The sequence below is a fragment of the Scomber japonicus genome, chromosome 6, assembly GCF_027409825.1.
Source record: "Scomber japonicus isolate fScoJap1 chromosome 6, fScoJap1.pri, whole genome shotgun sequence".
In the NCBI taxonomy this organism is placed as follows: Eukaryota; Metazoa; Chordata; class Actinopteri; order Scombriformes; family Scombridae; genus Scomber; species Scomber japonicus.
In genome coordinates, this window is record NC_070583.1 from 9,325,222 (window position 1) to 9,344,622 (window position 19,401).

A 19,401-nucleotide genomic window follows, 5' to 3' on the forward strand; every position below is an offset into this window, starting at 1 on the left:
GGAAGGTTTCCTCTTAAACGTTTTTAAAGCAGACACCCTCCCCCGTACCATCCTACCTCACCGTCTGCCTACCCGCTGCAATTTTTCCCTCTTCCCACTCCCATGCCTTCTCCTCCTCCACATGGCCAAAACAATTTGCCATGCAAAACACTGTTCCCAAAGCACCGGGTCGCTGCAAGGGCAGAGTCCACACACACACACACAGACACACAGACACACAGACACAACTGCCATGAATCATCTCACCTCAAGTGACCTTGGGTGCAGCGGAGTGTATATGTTAGTGCATGAGTGCAGTTCTACATGGCTGCTTACTGTCATTGCAGTGAGAAAGAATAGAGGATAACAGGAGCTTGGTGTAAGTATATGTTAACGAGAAGTAGGAATGTATTAGTACAGCATGAGTTCAGTGCTTTGCTTTGTAATACAGTAAAGCAGCTTGAGTTTTTACAGGCACTGCTCTGTATATATGTGTATAGTAACTTTTAACAATGGGATATAAACTTTTTAAGTCTGTTTAATAAAAAATGATGGTAGAGCCTCTACAATGCACATTTAACAATAAAAAAAACACATTGTTCTTTAAACATTCACTATAAACACTTATTGTGGAAGTTCAGTTCCACCACAGAGCAAGCACACCATCATGTCTCACTTGACTATGATGTCACACAGGCCGGTCTTTATGTATTGTGTACAGATGCAGAGACCCTTCCACAGTCCAAACACATGCAGATGAGATGAATCAGTTATATGATGTTATAGTGTTTGACTTTTTTGTGATCTATTCAGAGTGTACATCGCCTCGCACTTAAAATGTACTAATGCACCAACATGTAAGCTCACTTCTAGTTCCAATCATGCCATTAGTCCAGCTATTGTACAGCAACACCATCAGCAGCATGAATAATTGAATTGTCCGATGGGCTCTACTGGGATCCTGTTGCTCCGCCGACGTTCCACAGCCCGGTCGCCCGCTGTGTCCTCCTGCAACATGTCGGGGTCTTTGCTCACAGCGGTGGCTTCTAAGAATTGTGTGCATATAAATTTAGAGACCAAAAAAAATTGTGAATATCTGAATATTTATCAAACTTTTTGACTCTCACCTTTTTTAATTGCCTGCTTGTTTTGGATAAGTTAGCAGTATGAAAGTAGTAGAGGTCTCCTGAGGTCAGCACCAACATCTTTGTGTAGTTCTGGATCATCTGAGGAAAGCCAAAGGTTTGATCAAAGCTACACAAAAACAGAACAGACGCTTTTCACATTACTGTCTGCTTCACCCCCCGCCCTCCCCTCCCAATTGTGTTTTTGCATTTTTAAATGGATCAGTCAAGTGCTCGAGCACAGCAACCCATTATCTCAAGTTAATTCACACCGTGTTTGACTGCGGCTAATGACTTATTTTTTCTCTGAGGTAAATGAGGCCACAAGCTCAACCGTGGCACATTGAGCTCATTTAGCCCGCTAAAAGTGACACGGCACTTTTTGATCCGCTAACAAGCCTCCCAGTTAAGCTCCGTGTCATCAGAACCATCTCCGCGGCCCCTCATGCAGAGTGTGTCAAGTCACTTTTGAACATGGCCAGTTCCACTGTTACAATATGCTACTAATTGGCTGTTAGCGGGGGAAACATGTCACAGAAGGAGGCCGGTTCTGTTTTGTTCCTGGCTCTGCAGAGATAGTAAATATAAGACTCAATACTGTAGAGTTAGTTGTGTATGGGTGGGAATCTCTTGGCACTTCACAATTTGACAAAATTCAGATTCAGAGGGCTACGATTCGATTCTAAAACGATTATTGATGCATCTCAACGTATCACATCCTCATTTATCTTTATTTCTGAATGGCCAACTTTTCATCAATTGATACAAGAAGTCAGATAAATATGAACTCCCTTTTTTATTTAGAAAGTACTATAAAAATGTAAATTTCAACATGCATGTTAAACATAAATGTCTTCACATTAAAAATAAGTAGACCAAAATAAGTCAACAGTATAGACCTGATAGGTGTGATCTCAGCTGCCTGTTTGAGAGTAACAAACTGAGGGGTGGAGTGCAGCGCTGTGTTTATCTTGTCTCCAGCAGTACAGAGCAGCCTTTCTGCTGCACTGTTAGCATTAGCTATAAACGTCACGATCGTCTCACCAATGTAATTATTTAGTCATTCAATCAAACAATGTTGCAGTCACTTCTTTTTTTCAGATGAACTACAGATGAACTCTCGCGTGTGCGCCCTATAAGACTGTCCGGCTGCTGAACTGCCCTCACTGTTTGGTTCCGCCTTTGTTGCCCATCATCATCATCAAGTTATTAACTTATGTTTAAATAATCGATTCTTGACTTTTGTTAATGGATGCACGGTCGTCCACGTCCGCATCGTAATGCTTCGTATGATCAAGAAATTTCCCCACCCTTAGTTTTTGGAGCGTTTGTTGGAGACACGTTGATGAACATCTGTAGTGTACCAATGCTCCTTGCACATTTTTCATCATGGTATACCTCTATTGGGCATCAGGAAGGATAGAGAATAGGTGTGTGCTTGTGTGAGAATGGGGCCTCATATCTGAGTACTGTAGATCCATTTTACTTTAGTATGTACTTATTGTCAGTCATCGATTAAACCAAGGCTCTGGACATAGAGTATTTTGTGATTTATTTATACATACTCTGGCTGTTTTTTTCCTTGCTGGTGGAGCACCCCAGGGCTCCTAACAACGTCATTTTATCTTTTCACCACATTGACACTCTGCACGCGTCTTCGTCGCACAATTCAACAACCACTCTGATGCCTATTATCTCAGCCGGGACTCGTATATGACAGACAATAGACGCTATCGGTAATTTTGAGATTTTTTTTTTTTTTTTTTTTGATTGAACTGCAGGGTTGGAAGGAGAGAAGGTAGATGAGGCAGAAACGATAGAGGGCTGTTGTCTCCCCAGGGCCTCCTAATGATAAATGGTTCACCCCACTGTTCCCTCTAGCCATCATTAAAAATGTCCAATCATTCAATGCAGTTCACACCCCCCCCCCCCCCCAACACTCATACATACACACACACACACGCGCACACACACACACACACACACTGATACGAGACATCCTCTGCTCTTCTTTCCATATGTAGAGCATGTTAAATCACACTCCCTAGTGTTTTGGAGCCAAATTGAAGTCGCTGTAGGCTTATTTCCTTTTTGTAATTATCAGGAAACAATAAGATGTCAAGAGGGAGTAAGCACAGTGTATTGGCTGCACACCAGACACTGACAAATACCTTTACACAAGGTCCAATGCCTGGGCAATCATTGAAATTACAGTATTGAATGCAGTTGGTCAATGGTGGCCTTAATGGTAAAAAAAAGGTTGGTTTGTGGCTTAAAGATAGCTGGATCAGCAGGATGAAAATGGGTGGGAGGAGGTGTAAGGGCTAAACCTGTACCTCCTTGCACCACCCTACTGGAACAGTTGGAGGGTGAAGGGTCTTGAATGAAGGGCATTGTGTTTCTGAAGTAGTGCATTATTCTCAAGGAGACTGGTTAGAATGAATGAAGCAGAGAAAAGTCACTCCACAAAATACCTACACCGACACTGCATGGACCGCTTCCTTCACTGGTTACGTATTATTATGTTAATGGGAAAAGGTCTACATCATTCAGACCACCTTGACTTCATTTTGTTTCCACACCGGCGCACTTCAACAGCTCGCCATATCCGTGCATGTGCAGGCAGAGCGGGAAGAAACAGGTGGCGTGGAGCAAAGGGTGTTGAGGAGAGAAGGCTACCGTGTGAGCCGCGTAAGCCCACCCCGCTGTCTCGTCCTACTACACACACTATCAGGGCCTGGATAAGTTGGATGTGATGCGCGCACGTGTGCCTGCATGTGTGTGTTTACTTGTGTTTTTTGTTTTGTTTTCACTGGAACTGATCATTTGGAAGTGATGCAACCTGCTGCACCCACAGTAGGATAATGAAGCTATTATCCCTGCATTCTATCTCAAAAACACCTCAACAGAGCTGCAGTTAGTTGCCATGGTAATATCAGCACAGATGCACCAGGGATTATAGACAAATATGTGGAACTTAGTAACTTTTTTAAAATTTATTAGTAACTTCTTTTTCACTGGTTCGAGCTTCCTGTTGAACTTGGCACCTTCGAGGTCCTTGCGTGTCTTCAGAAGGGTGCTGATGCTCATTTAATAAGAGTAAGAATTTCTAAAGCAGATTAATTTAGCAACTCACCCAATCCTCATTTCTCTTCCGAATATTCCCCTCATTGCTAACTTGAATACATATTTATGAGATAATGCCCCTTGCCATAATGTAATCTGCAAGTCTCAGTCAGGTTGTGTCACATTAACTGGATTTTTCTTCATCTAAGTAAGAGAAGAATCATTTGCGTTTTGAAGTGCATCTAATTGCATTTACCGCCGCTCATCTGTCAAGTCTTGCCGGGCAACACTCGAACAAGACTCAGCAGACAAAGCCACTACTGCACCGAAGTTCAATTTGTTAAAGGAGGAGCAGCAGCCGGTGCTTTGAGTGCTTTACTTTACCAGATGGAATTTTACAGGAGTTAAGTGCTGCTCGACCACAGGGAGGAGTGATGCCGACGGAGAAGCTGTCTGTCACACAGCTCTCTAATGCCGCACCGGGACAGAGTAACTCATTAACATTACCATCCTTAACATCCATAGCATTTGAAAATGAGAAAGCACATATTTATCTCATAGTAAAATATGCGTAAGCGACTGGAGAGCGGCCTCTACATCACTGTACTACCCTGAAGAATTACATCATTTTTTCCTCTGCTTGATCACCGACTGCCAATGTCAGACAGGGCACGGCAACCCCTTGCTTTTTTAATGTTTGAAGAGAGGTCCTCTTAAAGTTTGATGAACATTAAGACTGCACAAGTTGATGAATATTCAAAAGAGCAGAGGTCTCCCTCCCCCCGCCACCTTTCCTTGCTCTCCTTCCTTTATTAATTTCCTTTATCTCTCTGTCTGTCACTTTTTTTGAACTGCTTCATTTGACCAGAATTTTTAATAGGGCCCAAAACAAACATGAACACCCTCTGGTGCTGTAGTGACACTAAGTATATGTATAATGCAGAAGATTATGTCAGTCTGTTACTTCTAATTGTGCCATTGAGTGCTCATTAGGATGCTCAGTTAAATCATGTATGTGTATCATTTGTTTTGTCCAGTCAATGACCTTTTTTTAAAAATGTAGAATCTCTCCACTAATGGGGGGAAAACACTGTCTCATGTTTTACCGTCAGCCTAATTTAACCTCACCCTTTTTCACTGTTGTTTCTCAACAGGAAACGAGCAGAGCTTTGATGTCGTTGTGACCCTGCGCCCTGTCGACTTTGGCAGAGATGTGCTTTTCTCCAGACGCCTGCAGTTGGATGGATTAACAGGTTAGCTCCCGCTCCCTGCTCTCTAAACTCCTCATCCGCCCTTCATCGCATACTTCAGCACTGCCTCTAATCTTTTTTTTAAGTTGCTTTTTTCATCCCTTCATCAAACTCCAGAGCTGGACAAAGCTTTGCATGGTGTTATATGATATCGGCAGCTGATGGAAAGATGATTTTCTGTGCATTAAATCCTACTGGCTATGGCAAACAGTTGATAATTGTTAAAGTGGTGACAGGTCTGATAATGCCTGTATTCAATGATCTACCGCACATCCTATAACCCAGAGGTAGGAAACCTGATCAGACTGGTTTGTGCTCACCTGTAGGAACAGGGAAACTGATACATGGCAGCTGCTAAATAAATAAAAGCAGCTCCTACCCTAAAAGCAGCTGATATCTACTACAGGCTTAGTGTTTTTTCGGCTCAGGTGTCATCCTATGGAAGCCCACGTCACTAAGGCTAATTGCTACAGTACACTTCATAATTACATTACAGCTGACCACATGTCTGTGTATTTATGTCTAAGTCTTAAGTCTCAGCCTTAAACTAAATGCAAGTAAATCTGAAGTTAGAGAAAACATCACAACTTGAACAGAGGGAGGCGGTTAAGTGGTTTCTTTGGTGCAAATGAATCGAGGCCAGAATGTAAATAATGCAGAACAACCTCAAAGCACCAACACAACAACAAAATGCACAATGTCTGAGGGTTGCCATGACAATTTGTCAACCACGCAATGCAGGCAAAGAGGAAGGTAACAGAGGAATCCTCTTCTGGCTCCTATATTTGAGCCAGATGAGCTTTTATCAGCCCGAATTGAAAACACACAGAGTAGGCATGCAATATTTAATCTACTGTGTGTGTGTGTGTGTGTGTGTGTGTGAGAGAGAGACAGGGAGGGAGGGGAAAAGCAGAATCCTCTGTGATCCAATGCAACAATCCTTTTAATAAATACCATATTTTCTTAATCACGGGTTGCATTGTATTCAAGGATGTAAATGGTTACATAATGATATCAGTTGCTCTCTTTAAGTGAGTTGAGGGAGTATGTTTATACCACACAGGAGTTTCTTTTTCTTTTTTTTTCGTTTTGTGGTGACTTCATCCTGTCTGCTGTAAAAGTTTGTTGTAGTTTCAGGAACTGAAGCCAACACCACCATGCAGTAACAATTCATGTCTGTGCGTGCTCGCTCTGTCAGTTAATATGAACTCGGTGACCTCCACTACTCCGTCAGTCTGCTTACTTTCCATACTGATAGACAGGAGCGTACAAACTGGATCTCTCAGCTATCACCACTCTGTCCTGTTTATTCGGATGTGTGCTGTGTCTCTAACTCTATGCAGCTCAGTTGTAATGTTTTCTAATCACATCAATGTGTGAAAGGAAATTTGGTGTGGTCAGGGTGTGTGTGTGTGTGTTTGTGTGTATATGTACAAGCTTAAGAAAGTATTACGAAGATGCGAGTCAGCGGTGAAGCAATGACTTGCTGATCCTGCCAGGTTTCCAGTCTCACTCCACAGCTACGTTCAGACAGTTGACCTTTACGGCCTAAGAAAACAAGTTTGCTCTGCATGACCACAAGTTTGCCAGTGTGATGAATGGGGCTGGGTATTGTTTTAAAAAAATGGCGATACCAGTTAAGTACTTAAATCGATACTCATTCCACATTTAGTGCACTTGCTTTTATCCGGTGTAACAGGCGTTAGAGTAGACACACTTTAGAGCGTTTAGTTGGCATCTTAGCTGCTGAACTGCTAAGTGCGCTAACTTAAATTCACCACCACAGATGGGTTGTAGCTGTTGTAACAGTAGGCCAATCACATGTCGCATTAAATCAAAGAATGCTCACGTTGATTGGCTGTGAGCAAGTCCATACCAATAATCATATTTTCTAGCTCTGGGTGAAAAATGGATGGACTGCATGTATCGTTTGACTTGGTATCGATTTATTTCAGCCCTAGTGAGGAAGTTTTTTTTTTATAAAACTATGTATCATGATCTGTTTGCACCCAGTCAGACAGTGGTCAACACTAGGGTCAGGTGATATGGCCAAAAAAAAGAAAATCACCTTTTCACCTTGGGATAGATTTACACTTTTTAAAAAGTTTTAGTTTTCTTGCAAATACAGAATTGAAACATTTAAGGCAAGAATAATAAGACCCACACCACCTACAAGGTTGCCATCATTATGTCTTTAATACAGGTTTTCCCACACAGCCACTGACTGTCAGCACCTGATGCTTCAAATAAGTAGATCACAGGCATCTACTTTAATAATCTGTCTCAGCACAGAAAAAGCAGATAACTCACTAAATGATCCTGCTGCTGTTTGTGCTAATCAGTTTATACTTGAACTCTGGTATCCAGAGAGGAGAGCAGAGAGAGCACATCACAGTTTACAGGACTGCAAACAGCTAATGTAGCCAGCTATCATCTGTGTTGCATTTTGACTAAAAATAACCTTGTGCATAGTTTAAAAAACATTTTGGCCTCTTACTTTGGCAAAAAATGCTGACAGGAGTCTAGGGAAGAGATGATTTCACAATTGAGACGTTTTATACATCATGCAAAAACAAAAGTTTGAATAAATCAATTTATGAGTCCTATTCAAAGCATAATGATGTTATCAAAGAGAGTCTTTACCTGCCTAATCCTGTTCAGGATCAACAGACAGGCTGCAGCATATCACAGTGTGTACCAGGCTGAATGAAGGGAACAAACACACATATGAAAATGCACCTCATAGACACCAGAAGCGTGTGTGGTTATGGGTGAGGCTTCGCAAGGTCAAAACCGTTCGCTTACCGATCACACTCCACCACGAAAAGATTTCTGTCTCTTCTCCAACACTTGGGAGACATTACCACAGAGACAGGTTTACCTTTTATGTCTCTGCTGTTTGGATTGCAGTCCTGTGAAAGACCTGGATTCTCAGAGACGGATAGCTTTGACTCCCGCCTCCAACACATGGCTGCCAACAGATTCTTCTCTTGGGTAAACTGAGACATGGAGACTGTGAACTGCTGCTCATCCGCCTCTCTCCTGCGGGAGTGTCTTTGTCTGAGCAGCAGGAAGTTATATGGACAAATGCGTCTGATATTGACGAGCCCATTCCCCTGACTTACTGACCAGACCCCTGTCTACTTTACAAGGGATGGAGTAGTTTATTTCCATTAAGGCTTAGCAGGCCTGAGTAATGTGAATCTTCCATTCCTTCTTGTCTTCGTTTTCCATATATTCAATCAATCAAACTTTATGCAGGTTAATATTGTTCAGTGTTTCACAGTTGATTGACAAGCTGGTAATAAGACAGAACCAGAAGTGTAGATAAAGAAAAACAAAGAAACGGAACAAAGAACAAATTACAAAGAAAACATTGAGATCAATGCACCAAAGAGAAAATAAAAATGATAAAAAATTAAATAAATAATAAAATAAAATAAAATAAAATATGAGTAAAAAAGTAAAATGAAAAAAAAATCAAATTTAATAAAAGCTAGACTGAAACTAGTTTGAAATAGATTAAAAAGCCAAGTAGAAAGAAATAAGACAAAGTGGAATGAAAGCTAAGCTAAAACCATGTTAAAATAGATGACAAATACAATACAAAAGTAAAATGAAATAGATAAAGTTGAATAAAAGGCAGACTAAAACTATATTAGAGATTAAAAAGACAAAAGAAAATGAATGAGATAAAAATTCTAGAATGATAAAGTAGAATAGAATTCAGACCTTTTGCATAGGTGCATTGAGGCAACATTGTTATTTTATTTCTTGTCACAAGGACAGCGGTGTACAAACCCACATGAATGTCTGTGGAGGGTATTTCTGAGTCCTACCTGAGGTCATTGACATTCTCATGCACTGCTATCACATCAAAACAAGGTAACCCTGCGGCAAGCTAGCAGCACTGTGGGTGGCTAGTGTTGAATCTGTTATGAATGTTGTGAGTGTGCATTTTTTTGTACAGTGAAAGCTCCAATGTGGGGTTTTTCTTTCTTTCTTTTTTTTTTCCTCGAGTTAATTTGAGCGAGTCATATTGCATTGATATATGCGGAATTCAGCATGAAACTGTCATGAAAGGGTGCAGAGAGGAATGCTGTTGCGTCTTTGTTGAGGAGGAGGAAGGGGGGGGGGTACAAGTGAGAGGAGGGCCTTCTTGTCTCTCAGGGCAGAAAGATGAGAGGGAAACAAGCGGGGATACACAGGTAGAGAGAGGGGAAAGGGAGTGGAGGAGAGAGGAAGAGATGCAAAGGTTGGGTGGGGTTTCTTGTACACGATCAAAGGCTAGAATCTTGCAGACTGCTTTTTTTTGGCTTGCCTTACCAGTGGTGCTGCTGTGTTCAGACCAGACATCATGCTGGGTTCTGATTCAGACAGCGATGAAGATGAAAAAATGCACAGTCGGCCAGTTGTGTGTTGGCTCAACTTTTGCCCAACGCCGTGCATTCTCATCCGTGCACATTAGCATTAGATGACTTTGTTAAACGTGGGTGGGGTAATTCTAGTGATTAAACGACAGATACTGACGAGGAAGGATTTTTACAACTCTGGAAAGTTATCGGCCACAAAGTGCTGTGCGGTGTCACGGTGTTTCATAAGCCCTCAGAATATTTGAATATCGGCACTTGTAAAGGAATCCAAAAAAAAGTCATAGAGAGTCCTCAATGTTGAATCGGTCAGACAGGTTTGTTTGTGTTTTATCTGCTTAAAACATGTCCTGGAAACATAAAACCAAACTAACGGTTAGGGAAAATAACAATAGCTGTGATGAACTCAAGATAAATAGTGAGTTTAAAATGAAAGATGCGTTTCCACACTGCACCACACAAACTGAGGCAAAGGTCTGCTTTTTCTCAGTGGAGTGGGAAATGGGAGGAACACGAGTCCCTGACAAATGTAGAAATTAGTCGGTGTGAGCTGTCGCACACAGTCTGCTTGTTGTCACAGTACAAGTCTATACAGTCAGCAGAGGGGAAAAAAGCCCACAGTCTTACCACTCCAGACATCAAAATGAGAAATTCATTTCACCTTGTCGCTGAATGGATGAAGCGCTATCTCGGAGTGAGACTTTAGACTGTCATGATGAATGGTTTAGTCTATAAAATGTCAGCAACAGCAACAAAAAAAATGCCCTCGGCAGATTCTCAGAGCCTAAACTGAAAAGAAAACACTTTAAAAATACCCAAGATGTTGAGTTTACAGCGAGAGGCAGCCTGATTCAGATTCTTCAAGCATCAACACAGTAAAATAGCTGCTGATTAATATATTTTGATAGAAGTGTATTGACTATTCATTCTAGCACTACACTTGATTCATTGATACTGTACTTCATACTTTGTATAATAAATATTTCCCATGATAGAACAGCAGTAACACCATTTATAAAGTTTCATTTCCCAAGTGGAAGCAACAATACAAAGTAATTAGACATTATATTTACAGCAAGCATAAACAATATAGTCAATGATGTATACATATACATGTCATTGGATACATGCTGTCTTTTTTCACTTGACCTGTAACAATAACATTATTGCTGCCACAGACCACATACAACCCCCACACCCATCCCACAAGCTCAGTACTTCCCTCCAAAAACAAGTACTGCACACTAAAAAAAAAAGCATCTTATAAATGTTGTCATACCTATTGAATGAGAAATGTGCTAAAAACTATTAAGTGCAAAGATAATTACTTAAAGTTAGTTGTAATGATTATTACCAGCATGATTTCTTTCTCAGCTGCAGTCTTCAATAATTCATGTTTTCTGTCTTTTCACTTTGTGCTCGAGTGCTACAGGCTTCTAATGTAGGCACCTCATAAAATGATAGCTCTCACTGATATATATATAAATATATATACTGAGCTTATGAGGTGTTTTCCATCTCATTACCAACAATGTCTTTGCAGCTGTTGAGCCCCACAAACAGAACTCTCATCATATGAGGCGTTAAGCTGAGCGATGTATCATCATTCAGTGATGATAAAATCTATTTGTAAAGTTGACATCATCTCGAGCTGCATGTGCATCGCCTCATTATTCATAGCAGCACAATGGTGTGAAGGAAGTGAAACTTAACTTTTTTTTTTTTTAAAGGGCATCTGCTCCCTGCACGCTAGGTTTTTAAGGACATCTGAAGGGCTCAAAGTGCTCCGTCCAGTCAGGTGTGTGTGTGTGTGTGTGTGTGTGTGTGTGTGTGTGTTCCTCCCACCACCTCATAGAGGCGTGCAGTCAGTGCATCTTTGAGTGTGTTGTGGCTTTGTTTTTTTTTGTACTGCTTGGGAAAGACTTTTGAGCGTGCTCCACACTAAGCCCTCCCCCTTCTCCCCCCCTCCCTCTCTTTCCCTCCTCCCTCCAGCAGCTGTTTTCCTGTCTTAGCTGGGAACTGGAGCCAGGCTGCCCCCCCCCCCCCCCCCCCCCCACATCCCCGCGTCACAAGCAGGAACTCACCCGACTTGTCGGCATACGCAAACACACACACACACACACACACACACACACTCCTTTTTTTGTCCGTCTCTGCCCTGTCCCACACACTCGTCCGGCTGTTGAATGTGTGTGTTCCGACCTCATTCTGGACAACTAACCAAGGAATAAGTATTCTGACTCTTTCATTCGGGCCGCCGTGATTTTGCGCGTTCACATCGCTGTGCGAGAGCCGGCCGACTGTTTGGAGAAATGCTTTCATGGTAAGATGTCTCTCCCCTTCTCACACACAGGCAGCTTCTGTCTCTCTGACTCTTGTTTGTACTTTCTTCACTGTCTGTGACATTTTTCTCAGGTTCTCTGTCTCCGTTGCTGGGCTGACAGTTCCCAAAGTCTTTCTGCCTGTGTCTTAAAGAATTTTCATGTCTCAGAGGTCTTGAAATGAATTAAATGAAGCATCAAAACTCTAATATGTCTTTAAATGAAAATAAATGTGGCATTCATTGCTTAACTTATTTAAAAACATGTACTTTTTCATGAGCTATTATTTCAGGTTTAAAAATGAGCCCGGTCAGCGAAGTGATATTTATTTTAATTTTGAGATGTACTTATATTTCACTCTGACAAGTATTGAAACTGTCTCATTAACTGAGCTACTAAAGTACTCTGTAATTTCCACTTTGTTACATCTTAACTAGTTTGACTTTGCATACATATATATAAAAAAACAAAAAAACTGAGTTGCTGTTCCAGCCAGACACTGACCTCTGCAGCTCGGCTGTAATCAGCAGCCGACTTTCCGTGTAGCGTTTCATGCCAGGGCGGCTGAAAGGTGGGGAGAGTGACACATGATTAAAGAGTGTCTGTATTGCGTTACGCTGCTGCTGCTGCTGCTACAGTCAAGTCAGTTCAGTCCTGACTCATAGTTACACTTGGCATTACTTTTGATGTTAGTTATGTGTGACTGGTTAGATGATTAAATAAGTTTGATGTGCTCTGGCCCATTGTGTTTATATCAAGCCTGCCAATTTCTAATCTTTTGATCCTTTTTGATGCCAGAGAGACAGTAATGCGATACGTGGCTTTAATTACATTGTTTTTCCAAAGCTTATCTGCACTTCTGTCAAATGTCAGGCAAATAAAAAAAACCACATCAGGCTCTGCTCATTCTTCATAGTGAATATTTATCAGTACCTGGAATTGTTTCAGTCAAAGAAAATAAAGTTTGTTGACATTTCTTATCCTCGCATCACTTTGTGGAATTATGCCACTTCAAAATTGAAACATGCCAAAGGGAACCTGTAAACTGGAAACTGTGATGCTGATGATGATCTTCCAATTTCAATGCATGTCACACTGTCCTGGTCGCAATCTGAGAGAGATCACGCGATAGCAGCAATTGAGAGGCATGTCAGAGAGTGCAGTGTAAAGCTGATAAACTGTAGTGTGACGTAAATAGAAAAAAAAAAAAAAAGGACAGATGCAAGCAGAGACATGTCATCAAACTTGCGTCATCTATCTACATCGCTTTGATGGTTTTAAGCAAGCTGCGGACAAAAGGTCTTCTGTGCATTGAAAAGCTCAGAGGAGGAGGAGGAGGTCGAGGGCAACAAGAAATGCTGATTCAGCTCAATGACATTAGGCTAGCTCGCAAGTGTATTCTGCATCATTTCATGCCGTGAAACATCTGTACAGAATTCAGCGTCAAGCCATCAAGTAGATATTTGAGATAATTCAACAACAAAAAACAGCTTTTGAAGACCTGCTGGAGGCGCTAGAGGAAAAGTTACGCGATCACCAATGTCATTACAAGTCAAGGAGCTTGGAGTATCATGGGTAGAGAGAAGAGGGGTAAACGTCTTAACCAGCTGGCTACTAAGGCTGCACAGGCATATTGAATATCTGTAGCAAATGTCACAGCGGTCCATTAGATAGATAGTTAGATTTCTGTCCGGACCCAAGCGGTGGCCCAGCACTGACGTTGCCATTCCTGTAGCCATGTCCCGTACAGCTAGCATGGCTCATAGACTAGTTGGTAGTAGTGCAACTGTGACTCCACAATAACACAACAGCCTTGTTAGTGTATTCTCCAAATACTTGTTTGACCTTGCACTGGTGTTGTCAGTTCTGATTCTTTTTGTTTATAGACGACAAAGAGGCAAACATTCAGAATCCCGAGACAGATTAACCTTAACATGCATGAAATATCTCGATCACTATTAATAGTTTTTACTTGAAATTATAATCTAGATTCATGTGGTTGTCCTTTCCAATGAAGCTAAATGATGAGTTTGTCATTGATAGAGGGGAAAAAAAGCACCTGCACACATACTTGTACCCGTGTCGTCATCCCCTCTCCACCCCCCCACCCCCCTCTCGGCCCCCCCTCCCGGCCCCCTCTCCATCCTCTTTCCTGCTGATGTTCCAACACCTGTGTGCAGATAAGAAAAAGGGTGCGTGCGTGTGTTTGAGTGGGTGATACTTCAAAGTCCCTGCACTACCAGTCTGCATTTTTGTGCCCTCCAGTCATGTGCGTGTTTTGGGTGGGTGGAGGGGTGAGGGGGGTGAGGGGGGTGGGGGGGTGGTAGGGGTTGATTCTGTTAAGGCTGGCTGTGCATGTTTGATATGCTAACAATAGTTGTCACGCTACCAGCAGGCCCTCTTCTTCATGTCAACGTGCTCCAGATAAGTTTGTGCGGTGGATTCCTGGTAAAGCTGCATCTTAAACAGTCCCGCTTCCTTGCATTGAATCCCAGAGGAGAGGAAAACCACTGGACTCCATATTTAGATGGAGGACATGGAAATGAGAGTCAGAAGTAGGGGAGGAGGGGGGGTGAAGCAGAGATTGGTCATGGTTTGTAGCCACTGTATTTGACACTGGATAATCCCCCTCACTAAATTCAGCTCTGTTAATGTGGACATGTGTGGAACTGGATCGCAGTTCAGGCTTTCCATCACCCATCACCCATTTGCACTCATCTCATGTATTTCTCTCATCTCTTACTCTCCTTCATGTTCCTCCTTTTACTTCTCCTCGCCTATCATCTCGCTCACGGACACTCCTCATCAGCTCTGACCTTCTCCTTCACGGCCAGCTTTTTTTCATGTCCTTTCACTAACCTTTTTACATCTCCTCATCCTCAACTCCTTCTGCAGTAGAGAGAGAGAGAGAGAGAGAGAGAGAGAGAACATGGAGAGAGAGGAAGGCTGATTCTGCTTGTAGGCAGTATAAAGGATAAACATGTCCAATGCTTGGATGTAGATCTGGAGACAGTACTTTTTCACCTTGAATCGTCTTTGTGTGCCTTTTAAAGTTGAGCATAATTATGGGTGTAGCCGCTGTGAGTAACACACAGGTGCCGTCACAGGCAAGTCGCTACCATGGCAACAATGTTGGTTAGGTAACGTAACCATGGCCTAACCCTATATTCAGAATATAGCCCTAACTGTCGCTATACCAGTGAGTTTTCAGTTCATGAAAAGTTTTGTTCAGTATTCAGTTGTGCTAAAAGACCCTCTAAGGAGTGGGAGGTTCAGTTTTTTGGGGGCAATTGCATTTTGTTTTAACAATGGTAAACTTGTTTTTTTACTAGCAAAAATTAGTATTAGCATTTTCACAGTTAACCATACACAGTAGCGGCTAGTTAGCTCCACATAATGTATGTCATCCAAATATGGTCAGGCGACGGTCAAATTGCAAAATGGAACTTCACAAACCAATTGGTGATGTCACAGCGCTACATCCATTCTTTTTTTAGTCTGTGAACTGCCAGTGTGAGCACAGTCTATTTATTTTTGTGTGTATCATTTTGTTTTGCACTGCATGTTGGCAGTATGACTTCCCAAATGTACTGCGCTTTTGAGGAAATTATCAAGTGTTACAAAGATTGCTTCCCCCTTGCTGAGCTCTATCAACTAACAAGGGGAATGACTACACTTCACTACTTGAGAGACTTAATAGTCTTGGTGATACAGGCCATACATTTAATATGTGTTGTATGTGTGTTTTTTTTTTTGCATGCGTGGCAACAGATGGCAAGTGATTTATTAAATATGTCACACTGCCAGGGTGAAAATTGCTCACTTTTTTTCAGACTACTGTGTTTTTGTTTTTTTGTGTAGATAAAGGGCTCAATCAGTCACAATCAGGTGTGTGTGTGTGTGTGTGTGTGTGTGTGTGTGTGTGAGGTCTCTGCACACCTTGGCAGAGACAGTACAGCACTGGGATAAAATTGATTTTCAGGTTTGATATTCACCAGCTGGAAGTGTCTTTTTGATGTCGGCAGCTCTGTGTGGACGGCATCAAATATGTGGGTTATTTGATTTAGTTTTTTTCTGTTAGAGATTGACAGGTCCACGTGCCTCCCCTCTCACTCTCTCACCCTCCAGCTGAAGCCACAAGTATTGATGCAGTCAATCAGCTGTCTATAAAAAAACATTTACAACTGATTTTTGATGTTCAAGATGAGCACTCTGATTGGATAGCATTGTTTAGTATTGGAATATTGGAGTACTTATGTAATATTTTAACTCTGCTCATACAATGATGTTATAACAGACTGAGACTCAGACTTGAGTGTTTAGGACACATTAAACCATATTGACTGAATACAAATTTACATGTGTATGTGATCCACATGTGGCTGCTGTAGTTAAATCAGTTTAAATGTCACTGTATTAAGTAGAGATTAATTGGACACTGTGGCAGGCTATCTGCACCATGACCGCTTTTTCTTTCTCTCATCACATTTTCTTTCTCTTTCCCAATCCCCATGAATCATGTCTTTGTGGCTTGTCAGCTGATTGTTTGGCCCAGCGTTTCCCCACTGATGGCTAATGCTTGAAGACCAGCAAAGTCTGTGTGTGCGCATGAATATGAAGGATTTGTATATGGCATGAATGTTATAGAAGCACAAATAAATGTCAGCTTAATGGTTGATGGTCACTGTGATTACAGTCTTTGTCCAGGATTACATTATGCAGTGTGATAAATTGTCCCATATTCATCTCCAAATGACTCCTGGCGTCATCTCTGGTGTTATAAATGAATTCATATGGAAATAGAGAGCTTTTCAGTCTTTATGTGTTGTAGACATGAGATAGGGCAGAGGTGAGTGTGAGTGTGTGTGTGTGTGTGTGTGTGTGTGTGTGTGTGTGTGTGTGTGTGTGTGTGTGTGTGTGTGTGTGTGTGTGTGTGTGTGTGTGTGTGTGTGTGTGTGTGTGTGTGTGTGTGTGTGTGTGTGTGTGTTGAGTATTTTGTGTGACGCTTGACTCCTGCTGGACTGTTCTGCACTTTCCCTGGAAGAATCATGTGGATCTCTTTCCTAAGAAACAACTATAGTGACTCAGTGGGGGAGTTGCATATGGGAAGGAGGGTGTCTGTACAGCAGAACTGGAACAGCTCTTTTGACTTGATAATTCAGGGAAATTGCGTGTGTGTTTGGGGGGGGGGGGGGGGGGGTGAGGTTATGAAAGTAAGAGTTACAGTCACTTTGGGCTTTAAGTTCACTTCCATGAAAACTCAGCTCATACATATTGCATAAAATATGTAATGCATCACATTTATTTGCTTGGTAGGGACAGAATGAGTGTGTTCAGTGAAGGCTGGCAGCAGGCTTTGTCCAGTCCTCCTACACATTGGTGTGGACTGTATATATAAGTGTATATAATTCTGAAAGAGGGGATAGCTGGTTTGTAGGGGTCACCTCAACCTGTTTACTTCACATGTATACTGAACATTAACAGCTGAGATACAGAACAGATGTCTAAAATGCTGGAACTCTCTCTTTTTAGATTAGTTTTCTAATACTTTTACTGTATCCAGTGATTTAAAAAAAAACAATTTTCAGTAATCTACACTTGAGATTGCACACTGAAGAGAAGAAGTAGTGTTGTAGAGGAATGCTAGAAATGAAGAGAAGTTCATCCTTCATTTCTCCTTCCCTGTCATTTCCTCTCCTCTCTGCAGCTCTGGCTGGAAGCCAGTGCTGTTAATACCATGTTTGTGCTGCTTACTCTGTCCGTCTGCATCACTGTTTGATATACACCTATGAATAAGAAATACATCGTTTGTTAATAAAGTTTTATAAGCAAAGTAAGTGTGATCAAAATATCATCAGAGTTGATCAGATTAACAAGGTTTCCATGGTAACATTCACACCATGGTTGGGGTGATAAACATTAGGGAATTAGACTGGAATGAAATTTATGTCATTTTTTTTTGTATTTATCTTTTGTACCTTTCATTTCTTTTTTATAAATTAAAAAAAAAAAAAAGTACTAAACAAAGCTTTATCACTGACAGGTCAACACTTGCTGGATGATGTCCAATTTCAGACCGTCTAATTATTGATGAGCCAACCGTGACTGATATTAAACAACTTGAGACTGTATGTCAGCTACATCAGGTTTTCTCTTTTGTATGTTTCAGGAGTGTCATTCCCCCTGGTAGAAGAGAGTGTCTGTGTCCATCGGCATCTTTCCACCCAGGACCCACAGTGTTGTTGTTGCGCCCATGAGGTAACGTCAGGACCCGACCACCCCCTCATTACCACCCTCGGTCCATCCATTTCCCTCCCCTCTGCCCCTTCCTCCCTTGGACCCACCCAGCCATGGGCCAGAAGATCTCAGGCAGTATCAAGTCAGTAGATGTACGTGGGGAGCCCTCATACCGGCCAGTGCGCCGTGAACTCCGGGGTCCGGATTTCTGTCGGCCCCCTAGGCTGGACCTGCTGCTGGACATGCCGCCAGCCACCTCGGAGACCCAGCTGCGCCACGCCTGGAACCCCGACGACCGGTCCCTCAATGTGTTTGTGAAGGAGGACGACAAGCTGACGTTCCACCGACACCCAGTAGCACAGAGCACAGACTGTATCCGCGGAAAAGTGGGCTACACCAGAGGCCTCCACGTTTGGAGGATTCATTGGCCGGCCAGACAGAGGGGCACCCACGCCGTAGTGGGCGTGGCCACCGCCGAAGCACCTTTACACTCAGTGGGCTACACGGCCCTGGTAGGATCAGACTCGGAGTCCTGGGGCTGGGACCTGGGTCGCAACAGACTATACCACGACGGAAAGAACCGGCCAGTTTCCACGTCTGCGCCCACGTACCCCTGTTTCCTGGAGCCAGACGAGTCGTTTGTGCTTCCAGACTCTCTGACAGTCATACTGGATATGGACGAGGGCACACTGAGCTTCATGGTAGACGGACAGTATCTGGGAGTAGCTTTCAGAGGCTTAAAGGGCAAGAGATTGTATCCCATCGTCAGCGCTGTGTGGGGGCACTGCGAAGTTTCTATTCGCTACGTCAATGGATTAGATCGTAAGTAGCACATCTCTGACACACGCATGCATATACAGACACTTGAAGCTTTTCAGTGATAGTATAATATTTATGAAGTGACTTGTTTAGTTTTTCATTCTTTTAAACTTGTGCGTTTAATATCTGACACAAAACATAAGTAGCACTATTTTTAACCTGTCTAGTTATTAGGACAGTGTGTAAAATACAACTTTCTGTCATTTTTTCAATTCTCTCAGCTGTCTTCACACCT

The 19,401-nt window shown here is 42.3% G+C and overlaps 1 protein-coding gene across 1 annotated transcript in view; it reads left to right on the forward strand.

Moving 5' to 3' along the window:
- Positions 1–19,401, forward strand: part of LOC128359776 (SPRY domain-containing SOCS box protein 4-like) — a 44,125-nt gene that overhangs the window by 10,233 nt on the left and 14,491 nt on the right. Inside the window, exons 2-3 of the mRNA XM_053320100.1 lie at positions 5,324–5,422; positions 18,280–19,169. Coding sequence (XP_053176075.1) covers positions 18,461–19,169 — 709 coding nt within the window. The 5' untranslated portion in view covers positions 5,324–5,422; positions 18,280–18,460. The remainder of the gene's footprint in view (positions 1–5,323; positions 5,423–18,279; positions 19,170–19,401) is intronic.